This window comes from Charadrius vociferus, unplaced genomic scaffold (genome assembly GCF_000708025.1).
Source record: "Charadrius vociferus isolate BGI_N301 unplaced genomic scaffold, ASM70802v2 scaffold62, whole genome shotgun sequence".
Lineage (NCBI taxonomy): Eukaryota > Metazoa > Chordata > Aves > Charadriiformes > Charadriidae > Charadrius > Charadrius vociferus.
In genome coordinates, this window is record NW_009647419.1 from 187,466 (window position 1) to 206,460 (window position 18,995).

The window sequence follows — 18,995 nt, forward strand, 5'->3', positions numbered from 1 at the left end:
TCCCCCAACCCCCCCCGTCCCCGGCCGGGTCCCTCCCCGCGGCCGCAGGTCGGACCGAAACGCTGCGGCTCAGGCTGATTTCCCACCCAAAGCAAGTCTGTGCGTTTCCCTCTAATAACTTTAATTCAAAGTTTATGATGCGGAGGTCTGGGTGAGGCGGTTGGAAATCGCGGGGGGGGGATGTGTGTGACTGTAATTAGCTTTGGGTTTAACCAGGCCAGCTGGACAACAAAAGCACCGGGGACAACAATAGTAAGGGGCATCATTTATCAGGCTGATTTCCCACCCAAAGCAAGTCTGTGCGTTTCCCTCTAATAACTTTAATTCAAAGTTTATGATGCGGAGGTCTGGGTGAGGCGGTTGGAAATCGCGGGGGGGGGATGTGTGTGACTGTAATTAGCTTTGGGTTTAACCAGGCCAGCTGGACAACAAAAGCACCGGGGACAACAATAGTAAGGGGCATCATTTAATGTACTGTCTGACAAGTGACGGAGGTGTTGAAGTGAGTCTTCAGGAAACTTGGCTCTCAAACCGCCCATTTGGAGTCATCTGACTTTTAAGGAAAGAATTTTTTTTTTTCATATTTTCGGCAGTTGCTTTTTAAAATTAATTTTCTTTAACTGACATGCTTATTCTTAAAAAAGCTGTCAGTATGTGACTAGAAGATGTTAAGGAGGATGTTTAAGGTTTGATTAAATAAAACACAGGAGTGAAGAATTATTTTTTTTTCCTGTCTAGAGGATAAAAAATAAAGGAAGGAATTGCTGGTGTATTTGATTTAGCCATTTAGTCTAAACGCAGCAGCACAACTGTCAGCATCCAAAAGGTAGTCCTTAGGGGCATGCTGTGCAGCGTTTTAAAATTCTTTGGAAACATCAGAATACCTTATTACGCCCTTGCAGCTGAGCTTTAGTGAAACTGCTATCCTAGAGGAGGAGGTTAAAAATACAGGAATAAGCCTTCATAGAAGCTACATGCTGGGAGCACCATAAAAGCGAGGCATGTGTCTTGCTTTGCATTGACAATTTGGGAGTGGCAGTGGTGAGCTCTGGAAGAAAAAAAAAAACCACCATGTGCAGCAAGGTTAGTTCAGAACACATGCACCGTATAAAAGCATTGAGGGTCGTAGGAGCAAAGAATGAAAGAAGGGACCTCTAGCTTAAGAATTCGGTGTTCTTGACAATTGCTTTGTGAAGAGTAGCTAAGTCTTAAATTATTTATCAGGTGCCTGTTCCACTGTTGTGGCTTCTAACTGTTGGTGGTTTGAAGGGTAAGCCTTCAAATACCGATTTTAATCATGGACTTGCTTCATAGACATTTTTAGAGTTGTCATATATGATGAATTAGCTGCACAGCTCATACGTTCAGCAAGAAAAAAAAATCTTTGCTGCTAACACAAACAGTTGAAAGCTGTTACAGCCCTGCAAATGCAGTAGTCGTTTCACTGAAAAAGAGCTCACTTTGCTTTAATTCATAGATTTGTTATTTGCTTATCTCTTTTTACTGGAGTGCATGCATACCTTTGAATTTATTTCATATGTAAACAAGTTTTTTATAACTTCCAACAGAAAAGAATTTATTAGGCATAGTATGTGAAATGGGTGGGATTTCTGGATTGTCTAATATCTTGTTAATTATGTGGCATTTATGCTGTTCTGGAAGCTGTGTGTGCTTCAGTAATTATGATAGCACTTCTGGTAATTTTTTATGCTTCTGAATTACTGGGGAAATCTATATTTGTGTTTTGGTATTTTCAAGATCAAGCTTAACATCTTTTCCTGGGACTGAGAGACACATGTGGAGGGTTGACCCCAGCCAGCAGCTAAGCACCCACATAGCTGCTTGTTTACTCCCCTCAGTGGGACAGGGGAGAGAGTAGGAAGAGCAAAAGTGAGAGAACTTGTGGTTCGGCATAAAGGCATGTTAATAAGTGAAGGAAAGGGGTGGGGGAAAGGCAAGTGATGCAAAGGCAATTGCTTACCAATGCCCAGCCAGTTTCTAAGCAATAGCTGCCTTGCAAGACAGCCCCCCACTCTGTTCTTCCTCTACACAGGTTGTTATTGCTGAGATTTATATTATGTTATATGATATGGACTGTCCCTTTGGCTAGTTTGGGTCAGCCGTCCTGCGCTCCACCAGCCTACTCACTGGGGACCTAGAATAGGAAAAAGAAAACTTTGAGGCTGTGAAAGCTGTTCAGCAGTAGCCAAAACATTGGTGTGTTATCAGCCCTGTTTTAGTCACAACTCCAAAACACAGCACCACAGGGGCTGCTGTGAAGAAAATTAACTCCATCCCAGCCAGACTGGGTACAGCAAATCAATGACTTCTAAGGAATATGACTTTTTTTATTGTACTTTTAATATCTTGATCACTGAGAACTAGTAAACGGTTCTGTGCGAATTCAGAGCACTGCCTTTGCCAGCAGCTTAGTTTGGTATATTGCTTATAAAACTTCTCCAGTTAAAAGGTGGAAGTGAGACTTTAATGATGACCTTGACATGTTTGTAACTGCTCTTCAGAATAGCAAAGCAATTCAGGCAATAGCAGAGGTGGCTGAAATCATCTCAAATTTGATTTCTAACAGCCATAATCAGCATTAGATTTATACCACAGTCAAAACTATTTCTGTAGGTGATGGGGAGAAGCTTAAACAAAAAAAGGCCACAGAGGCGATCAGAGTCACTCAGCTGCGATGATTCAGTTTCTCTAGCTTTGTCCTTAACAGTCCAGATATATGAGGCTGGCAGAGAAAGGGCAGTGACAAAATGATTCGCAAGGCGTGTGATGGACGCAACTGTTGGAAGGTGCTGCTCCTGTGGTTTGTGTTGGTAGGAGGCGCAAAGTGTGGAATTACCTGCACAGGGAAACTTGCCAAATGTTATTAAAGGATTTTGTGTCTGGAAAAGAGCAAGCAAAAACCCTTAAGAGGATTCTATAAATGTATTGAAATATTTTTTCTGGCACTAAAATTTGCTAGAAAATGGGTTTGGAGCTGAAGCTGTCAAAAGATTTGAGGGCAGAAGCAACACAGTCACGGGTAACTGGTGCTTAGGAATAGTTTTGTGAAACGTTATCTCTTCTGAAACTAGGGTAATGATATCTGAAGGTTTCATTCTAGGCATTTTTGCTTTTTCTAGCACTAGCAGCTTGTTAATGCAAATCAGGTTTAAATTGTAGTACCTCATGTGCTGTATTCCTGTGTGGAAAAGGATGCTTAGTGTGACATAGCTACCTTGCAAAAGTATGTTTCCATACGCGGGCAAGTATCTTTTTAATGCAGAGTATTTATAGAAGGGGAGCGATAGGTTATTCTCTGTCGTGGTGTCAGATAGTATAGGTTAGGCATAAGCATGTTCATGGTTGTATTTGCTGTAATATGGATTCAGGAATTTGTTGGTACAGAGGTGTACTCTAATTCTGCATGTATTGTACTTCATGTGAAAGCTGACATACACCTGCAATCCAGCAGCGTCATGATAGGATGGACAAAAAAATACCCCCGTGACAAATGAGCTGCTCTGTGCAAAAGTTAACCAGAAGAAAAGTGTCTCTTGTCTCACCTGTGTAGTATCTTAAACTCATTGCTTTCCTTCTTGAGTTTCTGTTCTTCTAGTGTTAATTTGGTATTGGCTATCACTGGAAGATTAAAAGAGGTCTTAATTTGACATTCCAGAAAGAAAACCTGTTAATTTCACCATTTCTGTTGTGAATGAATATAGGTAGGCTAGCTTTTTTACCCTTTTTTTGGAGGTGTTGTGTTTGTTTTGGGGTTGTTGTGGGGTTTTTGTTTGTTTGTTTTGTTGTTTTTTTAAGGGGACTGATCTCTTTAAGGCAGATGGAGAAGTATTCGTAAAACAGGCAAAAGTGATTTGAGGCTGGTGTAGTACCTGTGTTTAATAGAAAAGCTTATTTGAAACTAAGTAGATGCAAAGTTGACAGTGTCCCTTTAAGTGTTTCTTTAAATCATAGGGTTTTGTTCAAATATCTCTTACTTGTTTTATGCAGCATTATATGGAACCATTCCTAAGCTTTAATTCATTACAGAAAATAATGGGTTCACTTCCTTTTTAAGCAGGACAAAAGGAACAAGCTGTTGAATGGTATAAGAAAGGAATTGAAGAACTGGAAAAAGGAATAGCTGTCTTAGTAATTGGTCAAGGTAAGCCAGTTTTGAGTTTTGTGGAAAAGATTTTTGTATATGGCTTCTTCAAAGTGAGGAATCAATATTCCTAAATATGACAGGTGCTAGGAACGGTCTGCTCTATGAATTCATACGAGTGCTTATTCCTGTTTTAGCTGTAGGTGAACACTGATCCATTTGTTTGTTCTACGTTAATGTTTTGGTCTATAACACATGCAAATCTTGCTCCAAGTATTTTCAGACTATCCAAAATCATAAGCAGTTCATAAAAATTCTAAACTAAAACACTTGATTTCTTATGTAATGGGAATGCCAGAATATTGAGTTCTCATTTGATTTGCCAAAGTTGACAGTTCGTATTCTCACTTATGCAGAATTTTATATTCCTTTCAGTATAACTGAAGAAGAAACACCCCAGTTTGGAGTAGTTTAGCATTGTGTTTTGGTTTATGCCAAAATAGCTGAACATTTTCAACAAGGGAAGAAAGCCATCTGTGTATATGGAAACATTTTAAGCTATAGTGTAGAAGCAGATATGCACCATAGAGAAATAGGTGTAGTGAAGGACTTGCTAAGAATTTCCGTCCTCAAAATAATATAGTAATATTAATAACCCAACCCCCTCCAAAAACCCAAGCCTGTGACTGCTTTTGCAGACTGCTGTTCTGTTCCTCAGCTATGTTAAGAAGTGTTTGTGAACAGTATATCAGTATATGGTGACATGTTACTTATGCAGCAATACCCGTGGCATTTGATACAACCGATCTAAATTGCACAGTTTAAAAAAGGAAAAAAAAAAAAAGGCTTGACTTGAACAGCATTATTTTTTAGCAAGTGGTGATATTAATGTCTGTAATTCTATGTGTTTTGAAGTGTAAAGGGACACAGTCAACTGAATTTAAATCTGTTAATTTTGCCAGAGTAAATTATTTCAAATTGTACTTGCCTCTCAGTCACTTTTCAAGCTTTTTAAAAATCTTTTTTTAATAGACTTCTGTTTAGAAAAATCCAGTGACAAAGAACATGTATTATTAGGTCAGCAATGAGATGTTAGAGAATATGCAAAGCAATGTTTGGTTTCCCACCACTCTATGAGCAATATTGTAAAGCAGATAGTGTCAACCAACTTTATGTTCTTGATTAAATAGAAAGCTTTAGGATTTTTTCATTAGTTTTGCAATGATGTTCCTTAGTGGAGGGGGTAGATAAGGGGTGGGAGGAAGAGGAGGGAAGGCTGGGTGTCAGTATTTTAGCACTTAAAAAAGTTAATTTGCCAAATTGTGTTTTAACATTGATTTTTCTTTGTAAGGTGATCAGTGTGAACGGGCTCGACGTCTTCAATCTAAAATGATGACAAATTTGGCAATGGCCAAGGATCGCTTGCAGCTTTTAGGTACCAGTTATGATTCACAACTTTGGAAAGTTTGTCATTATTTGCACAACTTCATGTAACGCGCTCTTCTAAAATATTACTTTGATTTTTAAAGTGAAGGAATCATTATCTGTGTAGGGTCTCTTAAGTTTAGTTTTTAGTTGAGAGTAAGTAATACTTTTTCAGAGCTGTTGATGGATTTGGAATCTCATGATCCACTTCCCTGTGCCTTAAGAAATAGGTGTAAAAGTAACTGAGAAGTCTTTATATCATGGCATGCTTGACTCATAAACTGAGGAACTCTTGACTAACTCTTGTTGGAGTTAGTTTAGGATTTCTGTGTTAGAACTGTAGTAAAACTTATGATATATTGCTCATCGTGAGTGCTGTGTGCTTTCTGTAAGTGTAACTACATGTTCTGTTAATTCTGCTGTCGCTTATATAACAATTTTCCTGGTTATTGGTATGTACTGAAAAAATAATTCTTTAGCGTTATGTAGGCCATAAGGTTGTGAAATCCCAATTCTCATAATTTTTATCTAGTAGTGTTCTATTTTAAGATGAGCAGGTAAGACCACTTCTTTTCAGAAGCATAGTGTTGTATAGTTTTAGCTTTATCAAAATTAAGTGTTGTATATAAGCTCTTAATGGACAGGATAAAATAGGCAGGATTGGAAATGGCATCTTACTGTGCACGATAAACAAAGATCTCCCCCAGCAAGTGAGAAACCCACAGCTTTGTGTAGTGCATCCTCTAAATTGAGAACTTTGGAAATGCGTTCAGTTCAGGCAGAAAAATGAAAAAAAAAAAAATTTTTTTTGTTTGTTTTATTGCTCTTTAAGGGAGAACTAACAAATGTACTTCAGTTTAACTTGTGTATCTGCAGCTTTAATCTTGCACTGTGTTGTTTGGAATTCTACTAACTCCCTCTTCTAGGAGTGTACAGAGCGGATGGGAAAACCCATGTTCTTTTCTGCTCTTACAGTTCATGATTCTGTGGTCCTAACTGGGGATTGACAGGGAAGTTGTGACAGCCACAAGAAAGTGAATGCCTTTCGTTTCCCTTGAGTTCCTGGTGTCCTTAGTTCTTTTTGGTAAAAAAAAAGAGTGAAGGGAACATGGGAAGAAAGAAGCTTCTGGCTTCTATGCTTTGTTGTGGGCGCTTGTTGGTAAAACCTTAGTATATACAGAAAAGATACTTTCTATTCATTAGCGTTAAAGGCTGACTTCTAGAGGTAGTATAAACCAGGCTACAAAAGAGTGAAAGTGATTACATGCTAACAATCTTTGATAAGGAATGGCTTGTTGCTGACATCCTACTTGCAAGTAACTAGGATTTCTTTAAAAAATAATTGCTGTTCTTTGAATCTTGAAGTAGCAGTGTCTGTATTTTTTGTGGGTGGTGCTTCATCCTTGCTTGTGTTATTGTAGTAGCACTTGCAATGTTGGTAAGTCGCTCATTTGCTATGCTCTGATTGAAAAGGTAAAAAAGGTAAACATTGCAAAAATCCTAAAGTTGAAGTCAAGCTGGTACATTCATTTCTACTACCAGAATGTGTGATCACATGCTATTTTATTTGTATGCTTCATTCAGAGTGCAGATTGAAAGGTAAACAGAATAGTGTTTATTGCATAAGTTGATGTCCGATACGATTTTATTTTTACTTTGAAATTATCAGAAGTTTAGTACTTTACTCTACTTAAGTTCTTGTTCAATTTGCACTAAGAATCTGCATTAAAAAATGCACCTGAGAGCAAAATTTGGATAGAAAGGAGCAAGTGAAGTCATCTGCCTTCTTGGGTAGGAAAAAGATATTGTCTGGAGAGATATTCCAGTGGATTTAAAACCCTGCAACCTTGATCATTATGGATCTATTTGAGTGATATTTGTTACACCATCTAACCAGCTTTCAGGTATTGACCGCATCTCTTTTTATTACTTTATATGTCAATTTTACATGGATTTTATGGAAATTTAAGATAATCTAGAGTTGAATTGCATGTGCAATTCTAAATATACCTTGTATCCTGCAACTTAGAGGAACAGATATTTGGAAGTTTTTAAGTGGTGTAGAGATGCATTTGTAGTTGAACTAAACCTGAGGCTCTTGAAGCTCTTAAGGTTCAATAAAGTGATTTTTCTTAAGAATCCAACTCTTCAGACCAAAGAGTATGTGTTTTCCTTTAGCCCTGTGGAATTTCTCCATTTCTTAAGAAAGAATAGGAAAGTCCTTTGTTGCATTAGCTGGCGTGATAAAACAGACTTAAAGTAGAGAATAATATCAAATATTTCATCCTACTTGCTAGACAGAGATGTGATTGCAGACTGCAGATTGACACCACTGATGGGACTGTGTTGTCTGATCACACCCGTGTGTCACCACCATGTGTCATCACACTATTGATGCCTTTTAATGTTAGACCAAGAGGATGTAGATACTTACCTTGGATGATAGTTTTACTATTTTCAGCCCTGTTTTCATCTTGAGTCTAAATTACTGTATCGTATTCCATTTGAAGCTTTACTTGAGCCTGAAAGCTGAACTTACTCCAGGTATCTTTCAGAGCACTTCAAGGTGACTTGATCGCTTTGGCAGTCCAGTGACGATATTGAGTTGTGCTAGCTGCCAGAGGACTTCCAAGTTCTGCCATCTGAATTGGTGGCTGCCCCGGTTGTTGACACAGTTTAGGGTGTGTTAGCTGTGCAGTTACTTAGATGAGTGGATAAATCTTGCTCTGATGGTCTTCATAGAGCTGATCTCTCCTGGATGACTGATCATCCATGTTAGAATCATTATATTTGATATATTTAGAATCACAGGAGGATATTTGTTTTCTACAACTGCTACACAAAACTCAGCAGTTTGCTGTTCCTAAAGGTAGATAACCACAACGTCCAGTGCAACACTGTTCAATTCTACCGCTATACACGTGTTGTACCAGTCTGTGTTCTCCCATTTCAGAGACTTTCTGCAGGGGCACAGACTTCTATCAGCACAAGTGCCTGTCTGTGTGCTATGTGTAGCTTTGGTAGTTTGGTTGAAGGATGCACACGGCACATAGTTCAAATATATTTCATCAGTATGCTCTTTGGTAATAATTCTGCCCATATATAGTTATGGGCTTCAATGGACACCTTTTGGGATTCTTCCACTTTCTTGGAGGTGATGGTGATTTTGCTTCAGGCCTGTGTTACAAGTTAACTTTTTTAAATTAGAAATTAATTAGAAACTCGAAGTCTAGTATTGCCTAAAGAAGACAATGGCTGCAGTGGTGTTTATTTGGTAGGTTTATGTCAATGTTGTATCATCAAGGGGAAATAATGAATGAGATTCTGTAAACTCTCCCTCCCCCTCCCCCCCTTCATGTCTGGACACACAGGGAGAAAGCATTTAAATGGAAGGTGGTAGTGTCCTATTAATTTCCTGGAATAATATTCAATAGCTCAATTTTTTTCATTATTCCAGAGGGCTCTACAGCTACACTGTCTCTCAAGAAAAGTGATATATTTACATTATGTAATTTTATGTGCAAGATTAAAATTACATGTTAATATGTAAGGTGATGGAAGGACAGTGTGTGAATTGAAACTGGATTACATTTTTGTGTTGCATTTTTGGAGTTCCTGAATATGTGGAACTTGCTAAGCCATTGATAATTGTGGTAAAACCCCAGTCTCAAACTGTAGCGATGAAGCAAATGGCATTTCCTGAATTCCTGCCCAAGCCAATTGATTTTTATTGTGGTCATTCACTAGACAGCTGGGGTGGTTTTTGTTTGTAAAGTTCAGAAATGTTTTCCACAACTGAACTGCTTATCTAATATCTTACCAAGTCTATTAGTACTAATGTTGTTTGCTAAGCTTCTCTGTGTACTTCCCATTCAGATTGCATGCACTGGGCAGGGAGTAGGCTATTCTGCTGTCCCCTTCAGTAGGGTTGCGCCTGCTGAAATAGTACACCATGTTTGTGGTCCCTCATGCTAAAAGGACTTTTCTTAGGCTTCTTTAGAGGGAGGTTTCTTAGGGTAACTTCTTACAAGTTACAAAGCTTGTAGTTGTTCGTAGGTTGTTTTGTGACTAACATTTTGTTGTTTTACTGTATCCAACTCTGCAATGCTTTAAATTTAAAACAAAGTAAACCCTGGGTGCACGTACTAATCTTGAGCTTTACCTTTTCATATTTACCTGTGGCTACTAAGTTTTCACTCTTAACTGCATCTTGTTCAGTCTGGATATTATTATTAATCCATTACTTCAACTGTTGGGTTTAAAGATACTTTTCAGGGAGGCTCAGTGGTGAGTGATCAGGAGCAGGCAGAAGAAGAAACAAATGAAACAGACTGGAGAAAGATCTGTAATAGACAAAGAAGTGGAAGCAAGGAGATGTTTATGCTTGTTAGTTGTATGATCATACGATCTGCAAGCTCTGAATGGCAGTTCTTCCTCCAGTCAGGGCACTTAGGATCTTGGCCGTGCACATTTTCAGTAGAATTCAGCTGCTTTTGCAGTATGTGCTTTCATGTTGCCAGAGGACATTGCTCCTCTACTTAGCTGTTTTCCTGCAGCTTCTTGGTACTGTTATCTCTTGGGGGAGAGGAGAAAAAAAGGCTGGGGGGGGTGTGGGGTGTGGGGTGACAATGTATGCCTTGCATCCTTACAAACCATGTTTTGTTTTTACAAAAAAGGGTGTGTGTGTGTGTGAAATAAAGGTAGGAGAGGCTGCAAAGTGCTCCAAAAGTAGGGCCTAGAGGTTTTTAACTGTAGTGGGAAAAGCAGGGATGGTAGGGGGGCTTCACGGAATAAAAAAGAGACTTAATTCTTGTTTTATGTCCTTTGCAGCCTTGCATCTCTTTGACTTATGCTTTGGCTAGTTTCTCATGACTTTTTAGAGTTAATTTCTTTCTCCTTAATCTTTAACCTTGTAAATCTTGTGTTCAGATGTTTCTGAAGTTAATCCTCTTAAAGAGCACAGCTTGCATGAGAATTTTATTGACTTAATTTCGAGGCAATTATATTTCTAAATAGAGATCTTTATTGAAAGACATTGTAATGTGTATATGGTGTTTTGCTTGAACAGTTGAGGTTTCTGTAAAAAGTTGACTGGCTGTTACTACTTAAGTGAAACATTTAACTGACTCCTTGCAGTTGGTCAACAGTAACACCTTGGGGAGGACTTTCAGAAATTATTTATCAACACAAATATTGAATAAATGAAGTTGAATTAATCCTGACCATTGCTTTTGGGAAGTAACTACAATCACTAGACTGGAAAGATTGTTGTAATTAACTCAGCCCTAAATGGCTAGTTCTAAAGCAGTTTTCAGTCATGCTCATGCTGACAGAATTTTCTTACAAATTTGCTAAACACGTAGAATAGATAGAAATGCTCCTTTTATCTTTAACCCTGTATCAAGTATAACAAAGCCAAACTTGACATTTGTGTGTTCAACATACATAAACTTTCTTGGTTCATTTTTATTTTTTGTTTGTTTATTTTGTCCTTTTTCCTCCCTCCCCCTCTGTCTACTATGTAGAGAAGCTGCAGGCAGTTTTGCAAATTTCCAAGCCGCAAACGGAGGTCTATAATGACAGTACTAACCTGGCATGCCGCAATGGACATCTCCAGTCAGGTGGGTTTGGTTTTACCAGCGCCTATTGAGGGGATGTCTCTCAGTTTCTGGTGTATTACAGGGAAAAATATGCAATGCTATGTTCTGGCCCCGCCAAATTTAAAAAAAAAAAAAAAAAGTTTATATTTCTGTTTTTAAAGACTTTATATAAAATACATTCCATCCTTTCTATGGCTTTGACAACACTTCGCAGTATTCAGTTCTCTCTTAACAATGACTGTCCTAGAATCCAAAGCTATTCACTAAGACAACACTTCAGAAAATGTTTCTCCTGTTATATTCTGAAATGAATTAAATTAAACGTGTTTTACAAAGTCTCAAAGTTTGTGTAGGGTGTGTAGGTTATAAACTGTGCCTACATAAGTAGCTCTTGCTTTATGATATTGTGAGGGTGAATGTGCATTTGCATCCAGCTGCTTTAAATTTCAGGGGGTTTTAATCTGAGGAAGTGATACACAATTAAAACAAGGCCGGGGGGAGGAACAGCTCTTGCTTTTTGTCAAAGAAGGTTGTGTTTATCCTTTCCCAGAAGACTGCACCAGGGATACTGAAATAAGAGAAGTAAACTTGTTTGTCTGTATACAGGGAGTAAAGTTACTGTGAGATTTGTGAATTGTCTTCAGTGAATGTTTTAAGCCAGCATTAAGCTATTGTCACAACTGTGATCTCAGCTGGTAATTCATACAGTAGACTACAATGAAGTTAAATAAAATAGAGAGCTAACAAGCAGTGGAATTCATAAAGCTTGTCTACTGAGTCAAGAGCAGTATTCAGTTTCTAAAGTAACTAAACTTTAAAGTTACTGTAAACATATGCTTTTATTTTTTTTAAGCTCCATTTCTAGTTCTGAAGTCACCTTACTGTTTGGTTTTATTCTTCTTAATGTATGAGGAATTAAAGTGGTGGAACTATGTCACGTTACGTACCTTTAGATTACTGTAGGTGTGGTATTTTTGTGAACCACATTTGTCAAAAAGATGTAGTTTAAATGGCTCTTCAGTATAAGTTCCTGTGTAGATTGACCTTGAGAACTCTTTACCTTAAAAGATCCAGTACAACTTTCTTTTTTTCACCTGGTTGGCTGGAGATGGAATGAACAAATACATATGCACACAAAAATTGCTAACATGTTCCATCTGATTTGATATGAACAGCTTTTTTTAAACTCTTTCCTTTATATGTTTTTGTATCTTTTTCTCAACTTATCTCCGAATTGGATGCTGCAGGAGAAGGTTAGGCTGAACTTTCACTCTCAAAACTGTTAATTTAGTTACTTAAATCTGTTAGTAACAAAGCATAGAATATCCATTGGCATCTGCCTGAAACGAAGAAATGTTTTGCCAGTGCTGTGGCAGGTGTTTTTATTTACAGAAGTTCCTGTAGCAGGAGGTGGTCACTGTTGGTAAACTTGTGGAAATTGGTATTAGTCAATTTACCCATTTGGAGTCATATTCCTGGTGACTTACAGAAGATGGATGACAGAACCACTTCTGCAAAACTGTGGAGGAAAGGGTAGCGAAACAACTGCAAAGGGCCATGGTCTATTGGGGATGCTTTTTTTCTGAGAAAGTGTCTTCCAACTTTCTGAAAAGAAATGTGGGTTAATGGAGAAACTTTCATTTACTGGGCTCAGTGGGATCTGAGAGGAGACAGAAGGGCTAAAGATCAGGTCATAAAATAGAGTTAGGTACTAGATCCTTCAAGAGGCTTGTTCCATTTCTATTTGCGTTTCCATTGCCAAAGATAAACTTGTGGAAGTTAGAGGTTTACCCAAAGTACTGAGCTTCTCTTGCAGCTTTGGGGTCCCTGATAGTACTAGGAAAGTCAGTCCATTATCTGATGTCTGAATTTCTTAATTGGCTGGTGCCTGCGCTCGCATGCTTGTTCACGCTCGCTCTGTCTCTCTTTCTGGGGTGCGGGAGAAGGGAATCTTGTTTGGAAGAACTTGTTGGTGCTACACTTTTTCCTTAAAAGTACCTCCTTTATACATGTTGTAGTAAAGGTGGTATTTTCATACAGACAGCTGCAATCATTTTAAAACACAAAGTAGATGACGAATTCTTGGAAAACTGTACAAAATCAGCTTGCAGGCTACTTGAGGTAAGAGGACTGCCCGTTATTGGGAAACTAGAGGGAGTGCAGAGGTACTGAGCCACAGGACTCTGGCAGAAGCTTTATTTTTCTATCTATGTAAAGTATTACCTGTGCTGTTGCCGAATCAGGCTGGGCTTTTTAAAAGTCCAGGATTTTATGGAGTGTGAAACACGATCATTCATAATTTTAACATCAAAAAAGTGCCTTTTTGTCCATTTTTTGGTCAAAAAGTGCTTTGCTTTCTTTCATTTGCCTCTAAAGGCTAAAGTCTTTAATGATGTTTTTACTTCTTAATTCTGTCTAATATTCTATTCTCACAGCTATACTGTACATTTTTTTAAATTTACAAAAATGTTAGTAATTTGAGATTCTTCCTTCTTTCAAGATACTGTTTGTGTCAGCCTTTCAGACCAATTTGCTTGATTCTAGCACAAATGACTGCCTATTCCTATCTTCCTCATTCGTAGTTTCCTGACTTACCTGAATAGGTGGAGATTTTTCTTAAAAATTTATCTGATATATTTGTAATGATATTTTGATAAGGCCTCATTACAGCAGTATCACCTGCCCTTCAGTTGCAGAAGGCTATATGGTAACTTGAGAGTAATAATAAGTAGCCTTGACCCCAAACTTCTTATTTTAAAAGACATTTATTGTTTAATATCCATCACTTGTTATCATAGCAGTCTTAAGTTAGATGTAAAACAATTTAGCTGTCTGTTTTTTGTTGTTTTTTTTTTTCTTCAGACGTGTGTTTTCTTTTGCGTTGTGGATTGTGGTATTTTGTTTTCAAACTGGTTTGGGAAGGAGATCATGCCACTCTTGCCAAAGGCAGTGTTTATGAGTTTTATGAACTTACTTGCTGGGCATACAATACTGATAGTATTACAGTAATTTCAGTGTATCGTTTTACACTGAATGTGTAAATCTCAGCGTGATCAGAGAAAGCATTAAATTTCTCTTTCTTAACATAACATGAGCACTGTGCAAGTAGCTACTATTTTATCTCATTTTTCACTTGGAAGGATTTGCTGGTATGTCTTTAATAGTAGCAATGTTTTTCAAGTTGCAAAAATTCTACTCTTAATGCTGAAGTTTTTAAAGAAGTTTCCCAAGGAGAAGAACAAGTAGCAATAAGATCATTTTTAACACCATAATTTGGCAACAGTAGATCTTTGACTGACATGGCTCTGTCAGTTCAGAAAGAAGAACAACTGTGTCCCTGATCTGTGTAGCTGTGCTACTATTTGAGACATCGAACACGTCCTTGTTAGATGCTGAAGCTTTCTGTTAGGGAGCTTTTGTTACTTGCATCTACCTGTTTGAAAAATCTGAATATAAGCTTTGAAGGAATTACTAGTTTGGGGGCTATTGTGAGTGCCGATCCTGAATAACTATCAGTCTTGCAATTGCTGCATGTATTTTTCTATGCAATATTTGCTGAAAATGTGTAGCTAAGCAGTTTAAAGATTTTTTAATTTTTTTTTTTTAATAAAACTGCATACATAAAGTTACAGACAATTCTAGACCGGTGATTTTTTTTTCTTCAACCTGGGATCCACAGACCACATGTAGCTTCTCTTAGTCACTTTATGTCAGTTATCAATAGGCATACATAAGGAATTTCTGAGGAATATTCCCTGATGATTTTTAAGGTTTCACAATTAAAAGCTGTAAAGTGTTCTGCAATACTGGATGTGTTCTACTGGAAAGTGTTCTGCAATGTTCTGCTGCTAATTTTAATTTAAACTTTTTTTTTTTATGCTTAAGAAGTTACAAAACAGCAGAAACTTGTTTATTAACATATGCCTTAATCTGGTTTAGATGCATGAAAGTAAAGATAATTGGTTTGCTTTTTCGAAATACAAAGCGTGCTTTTATCTTTGTTAGATAAATCAGCTAGAGCTACATGTTTCCCAGATTGTTTCTGTGTTTCCAGGTGTGTGGTATGATTGTGGTTCTCTTAAAGTTGTTCAAACACATCCTTAATTCACTTTAACTTTAAAAACAGCTAAATATAATAAATAAAGTTTTAACATTTTTTCAGTAAGGGAATCTGAATCTGCCTGTGTCTGCAGCTTATCACAATTTAACCAATAAAAAACCTCAGACAAAATTTTGCTCCTTGTTTGTTGTGTATGTATTTGGATGTCAGATTAAAATTGCAGGGATGCTTTCAGGACCAGATAGTTATTATTTCTGTATGATCTAATGGTGTTAGCTTGGAACTTTAAAGTAAATTATTCTGTCCAGTCAAGAATTAGTAAAATGAAAATGATCGAGCCCCTATTAATATCCTATAAGTATATGTGAAGTAGGCAATTGAATTGTTCAGTGTTTCAAATACACTTGCAAAAAATGCCATGGTCTCTCTTTGTGATTAGAGCATATTTTAGGCACTTCCTTACTGTTTTATACGGAACAGTGAAACATTTGGCAAAAGGCTGCTGGAGATATTACAGAGGTTTTAAGGACACTTGCAGCATATTTTCAGTTTTTCAGCAGATGACAAATAGAAATAGATAAGATGTGTTTTGGGGGGTTTATATTTGTTACAGCAAAAGATATAATATAATGAAACAGTAGGGGCTGAGACTGATAGTCTAACAAGTGACATACATGTGGTCCTAAACGCTTCATGCTTTAGAAATAGGAGAACTTTAGATAAACTGTAATTCTGAAGAGTTTGATCACATTTTTATTTACTTCTTAAATGAAAATGTGTATATAAAATGAAGTTTCCCTCTGTAGTTGACCCTGAACAACTATGTTCAAGAGTAGTTCATCAGTGCTTCTTTTTGTGCTACCCATCAGGACTGACCACAGAACATACATAAACTTAGTGGTGTTGATTCCTGGAGGTACAGCTAGAGTGAACAGTAATTGGTATTTAAACCTTTCTCCTTTTCCTTCCCCTCCCGTATTTCCAGCTTCTTGAAATACTCCTTACCTGTGCAATTTTATGATGCGCAAAATTGTAATGTGTGTGTATCTTTCTCAATAGATGGGAAAGCGTGATAATTGAGCAACATGCTAGGGTGAAGGAGATGGAGAAAAACTACTTTATCTTTTTGAAGCCTTCCCATGTTGACTTTAAGCCAGCTGTGCAAATGAGGCTGAAGGATAAAAACCCAAACAACCAAACTGAGTGCCACCTTTTGATTAAATTGGACCGCAGTGTTGAGTAACTAGGTTTTTTAATTGATTCCTCTCCTGCTTTTTGAACTTGAAAGTTACTATGTATGCCTAATTTTGAAGAGTTTTTGACTTGGAAATTCCTGTGCAGGAATGACTGAGTAAATTTAACCAGCTCTGAATCTGTGTGTGATTTAGTCAGTAGCCAGTTTTGGGTTGGGTTTTTTTGTTGTTGTTGTTGTGTGTGGCTTTGTTTTTTTTTGTTTTGTTTTTGTTTTTTTTAACAAGCAATATCTTACAGGTAAATGTGGTTAATTATATTCTTTGTTTCCTTGTTTTTTGCATATTGATACATCATCTTGTTTATGATGACCCCTGCAGAGTTTCTCTGACTCTAAAAAAGGGTAGATTTGTGACTGAAGAGAGGCTTTAGCAGCTTCTTAGCCAAGTAGTTCAACACCTGGATAACTGCAGGCTGTGTAAAGATTTGCTACTGGTAGTGTGCAAGACTTTTATGTTTAAAGAGGCTGAGAACAGGGTAGTGATTAATTAATCCTTCCATGATACTGTTTCACTGAGGTATTCTTAATGGAATTTTTTAAACACAACATTCAAAATATGAGGCTTTCTACTTAAAGTATTTTTCACTGAACTGCAGTATTAAAAATTCTTTATAGAGTTGTTCACTTCCTTTAAAAATCAGAGTTCTTTGGTCCGTTGCTTAAGACTGAGAAGAAAAACCGAGTTGCAGATTTCTGAAATCTTAATGAAGAAACTTGTAGCTGAAATCCATCTTGAGCTTCCTTACCCTTGATGCTATATTTCTCTTATCTAATTAAAAAATTCCTTCATCTTTTTAAAAGGATATAAAATAAGGCAGTATTTACAGTTTCCATTGCAGACAACAGTACTGTATGAGACAGCTTCAAGTACTGTATTCGCACCACAAAAAAAAACCCAATCTGATGCTGTTCTCTAATTGTTAACCACCCTGACCAACCTGCATGCTTGCTGTAGGACATTCTTACCTCTTAGTCTCTGATTTGGTAGTTTACACTTGCCATTTCTGTGCCAAGGAACCTTATTTTATCATGTATCCCATACGGAGAATGTAGAAGTCAAGTGCTGTTTCACTTAACTCTGGATGAAAATGGCCTTTTGTAGTTTCATCACCTGTGGCCAATGTGTTATGTTATATCTGTCACCAGATTTGAGACGTACCTGCTCCATCATGGAGGTGAATTAGAGCAAGTGGGAATGAAAGGTGTGGTGGAGTTTGAATTAAGTGATATAATATTTTAAGACTTAATTTTAAATGTAGGAAGGTAAGCTGCTTCAGCGCTGTCCATTCAGAATTTACTTACCCTTTGAGATCCCTGACGTGAAACAAAGTTGTAAGCTCCTGATAGCTGCTTGCAGGTATAACTATTTTAATTTTGCCAAATTAAAGTGCCTTGGTGAAGCTTCTGTGTGGAAGGTGCTAGATAGTGTTAGCTAACATCCAAACTAACTAGCTTGCTAACATCAGTTAAGGAATGAATGCTCTGAATCTAATGGCCTGAAATTTGGGTATTATTACAATGATTATTTTTAGGAGTTCTTGGGAAGGAAAATCTTCTGGCTTGTGTTCTGTCTTATTCTGTCTTAAGGAATAGATGGTGTTCTTAGCCATCTCCAGCTTTTCTAAGGTGGCTAGCTAGTGTTGGTTTTGAGAGCTCCTAAAAAGAGCTCCTAGAGGAAGCTGCAGTTACTATCTCCTTAAAACTACTAAACCTCTTAAAAAAAACCTGTATTATTCCGCTATAATACTGTATTGTGTCAACAATACTATCTTCATGTTTGAATTGATACTGACTGCTGAAAATGTTCTCATGACATTGGTTTTCTTTATAGAAAGTGGAGCGGTTCCAAAAAAGAAGGATCCCTTAACACACATGAGTAATTCCCTTCCTCGTTCAAAAACTGTTGCAAAAACTGGATCCACAGGCCTTTCAGGTCACCATAGAACTCCTAGCTACAGTGGGATATCATCATCTTCTGTGTCTAGACCAGCACCTAATCCTGCAGCTTCAACCCACAAGGTATGGTGAGGATAATATAGCAGTATACACTTGGAAAGTCAGTGTAAACTCCAGAACAAACTTTGGGTTTACTGCCTTTATTGCAGTATCGTAGAAGAAAAAAGTTTTTTGGGAAAAAAAAATAAATAAACCTAAACCCCTAATTTTTTTGGCCAAGCCTGTTGAGCTAGGCTGCAGAGTGGATTTTAGAAATCGAGGGGCATTGAGTGGCTGCATGGGCAAATGGATTTTAATTGTAATTACAGTCATAAAATGATAATACTTGTTTTGAAAATTGTATGGGAAACTGGGAGAAGCTTCTCTATGAGAAAAATAAATATTACTCCCAGTATGTGAAAGATGGAGAAAAACCCCTCGTACTCCAGAACTACAGATTTCCTCTCCGCATGTTCCTTCTCTTCCAAAGCATGCATGCATGGGTTGTATTGCAACCACGTTGAAAAGCAAATTATTGTTAGATTGTGACTTAAATACAAAAGTAAGTCCTATACTAAGAAGACAGAAAAATGCTACATTTCTTTTGACCTATCTCTTTCC

At 37.4% G+C, this 18,995-nt stretch overlaps 1 protein-coding gene across 1 annotated transcript in view; it reads left to right on the forward strand.

Annotated features, from left to right (window-relative positions):
• Positions 1–3,353: 3,353 nt before the first annotated feature.
• Positions 3,354–18,995, forward strand: part of SPAST (spastin) — a 32,235-nt gene continuing 16,593 nt past the window's right edge. The window contains exons 1-5 of the mRNA XM_009880432.1: positions 3,354–3,399; positions 4,079–4,162; positions 5,454–5,537; positions 11,053–11,148; positions 18,271–18,458. Of these exons, the coding sequence (XP_009878734.1) occupies positions 3,354–3,399; positions 4,079–4,162; positions 5,454–5,537; positions 11,053–11,148; positions 18,271–18,458 (498 nt within the window). The remainder of the gene's footprint in view (positions 3,400–4,078; positions 4,163–5,453; positions 5,538–11,052; positions 11,149–18,270; positions 18,459–18,995) is intronic.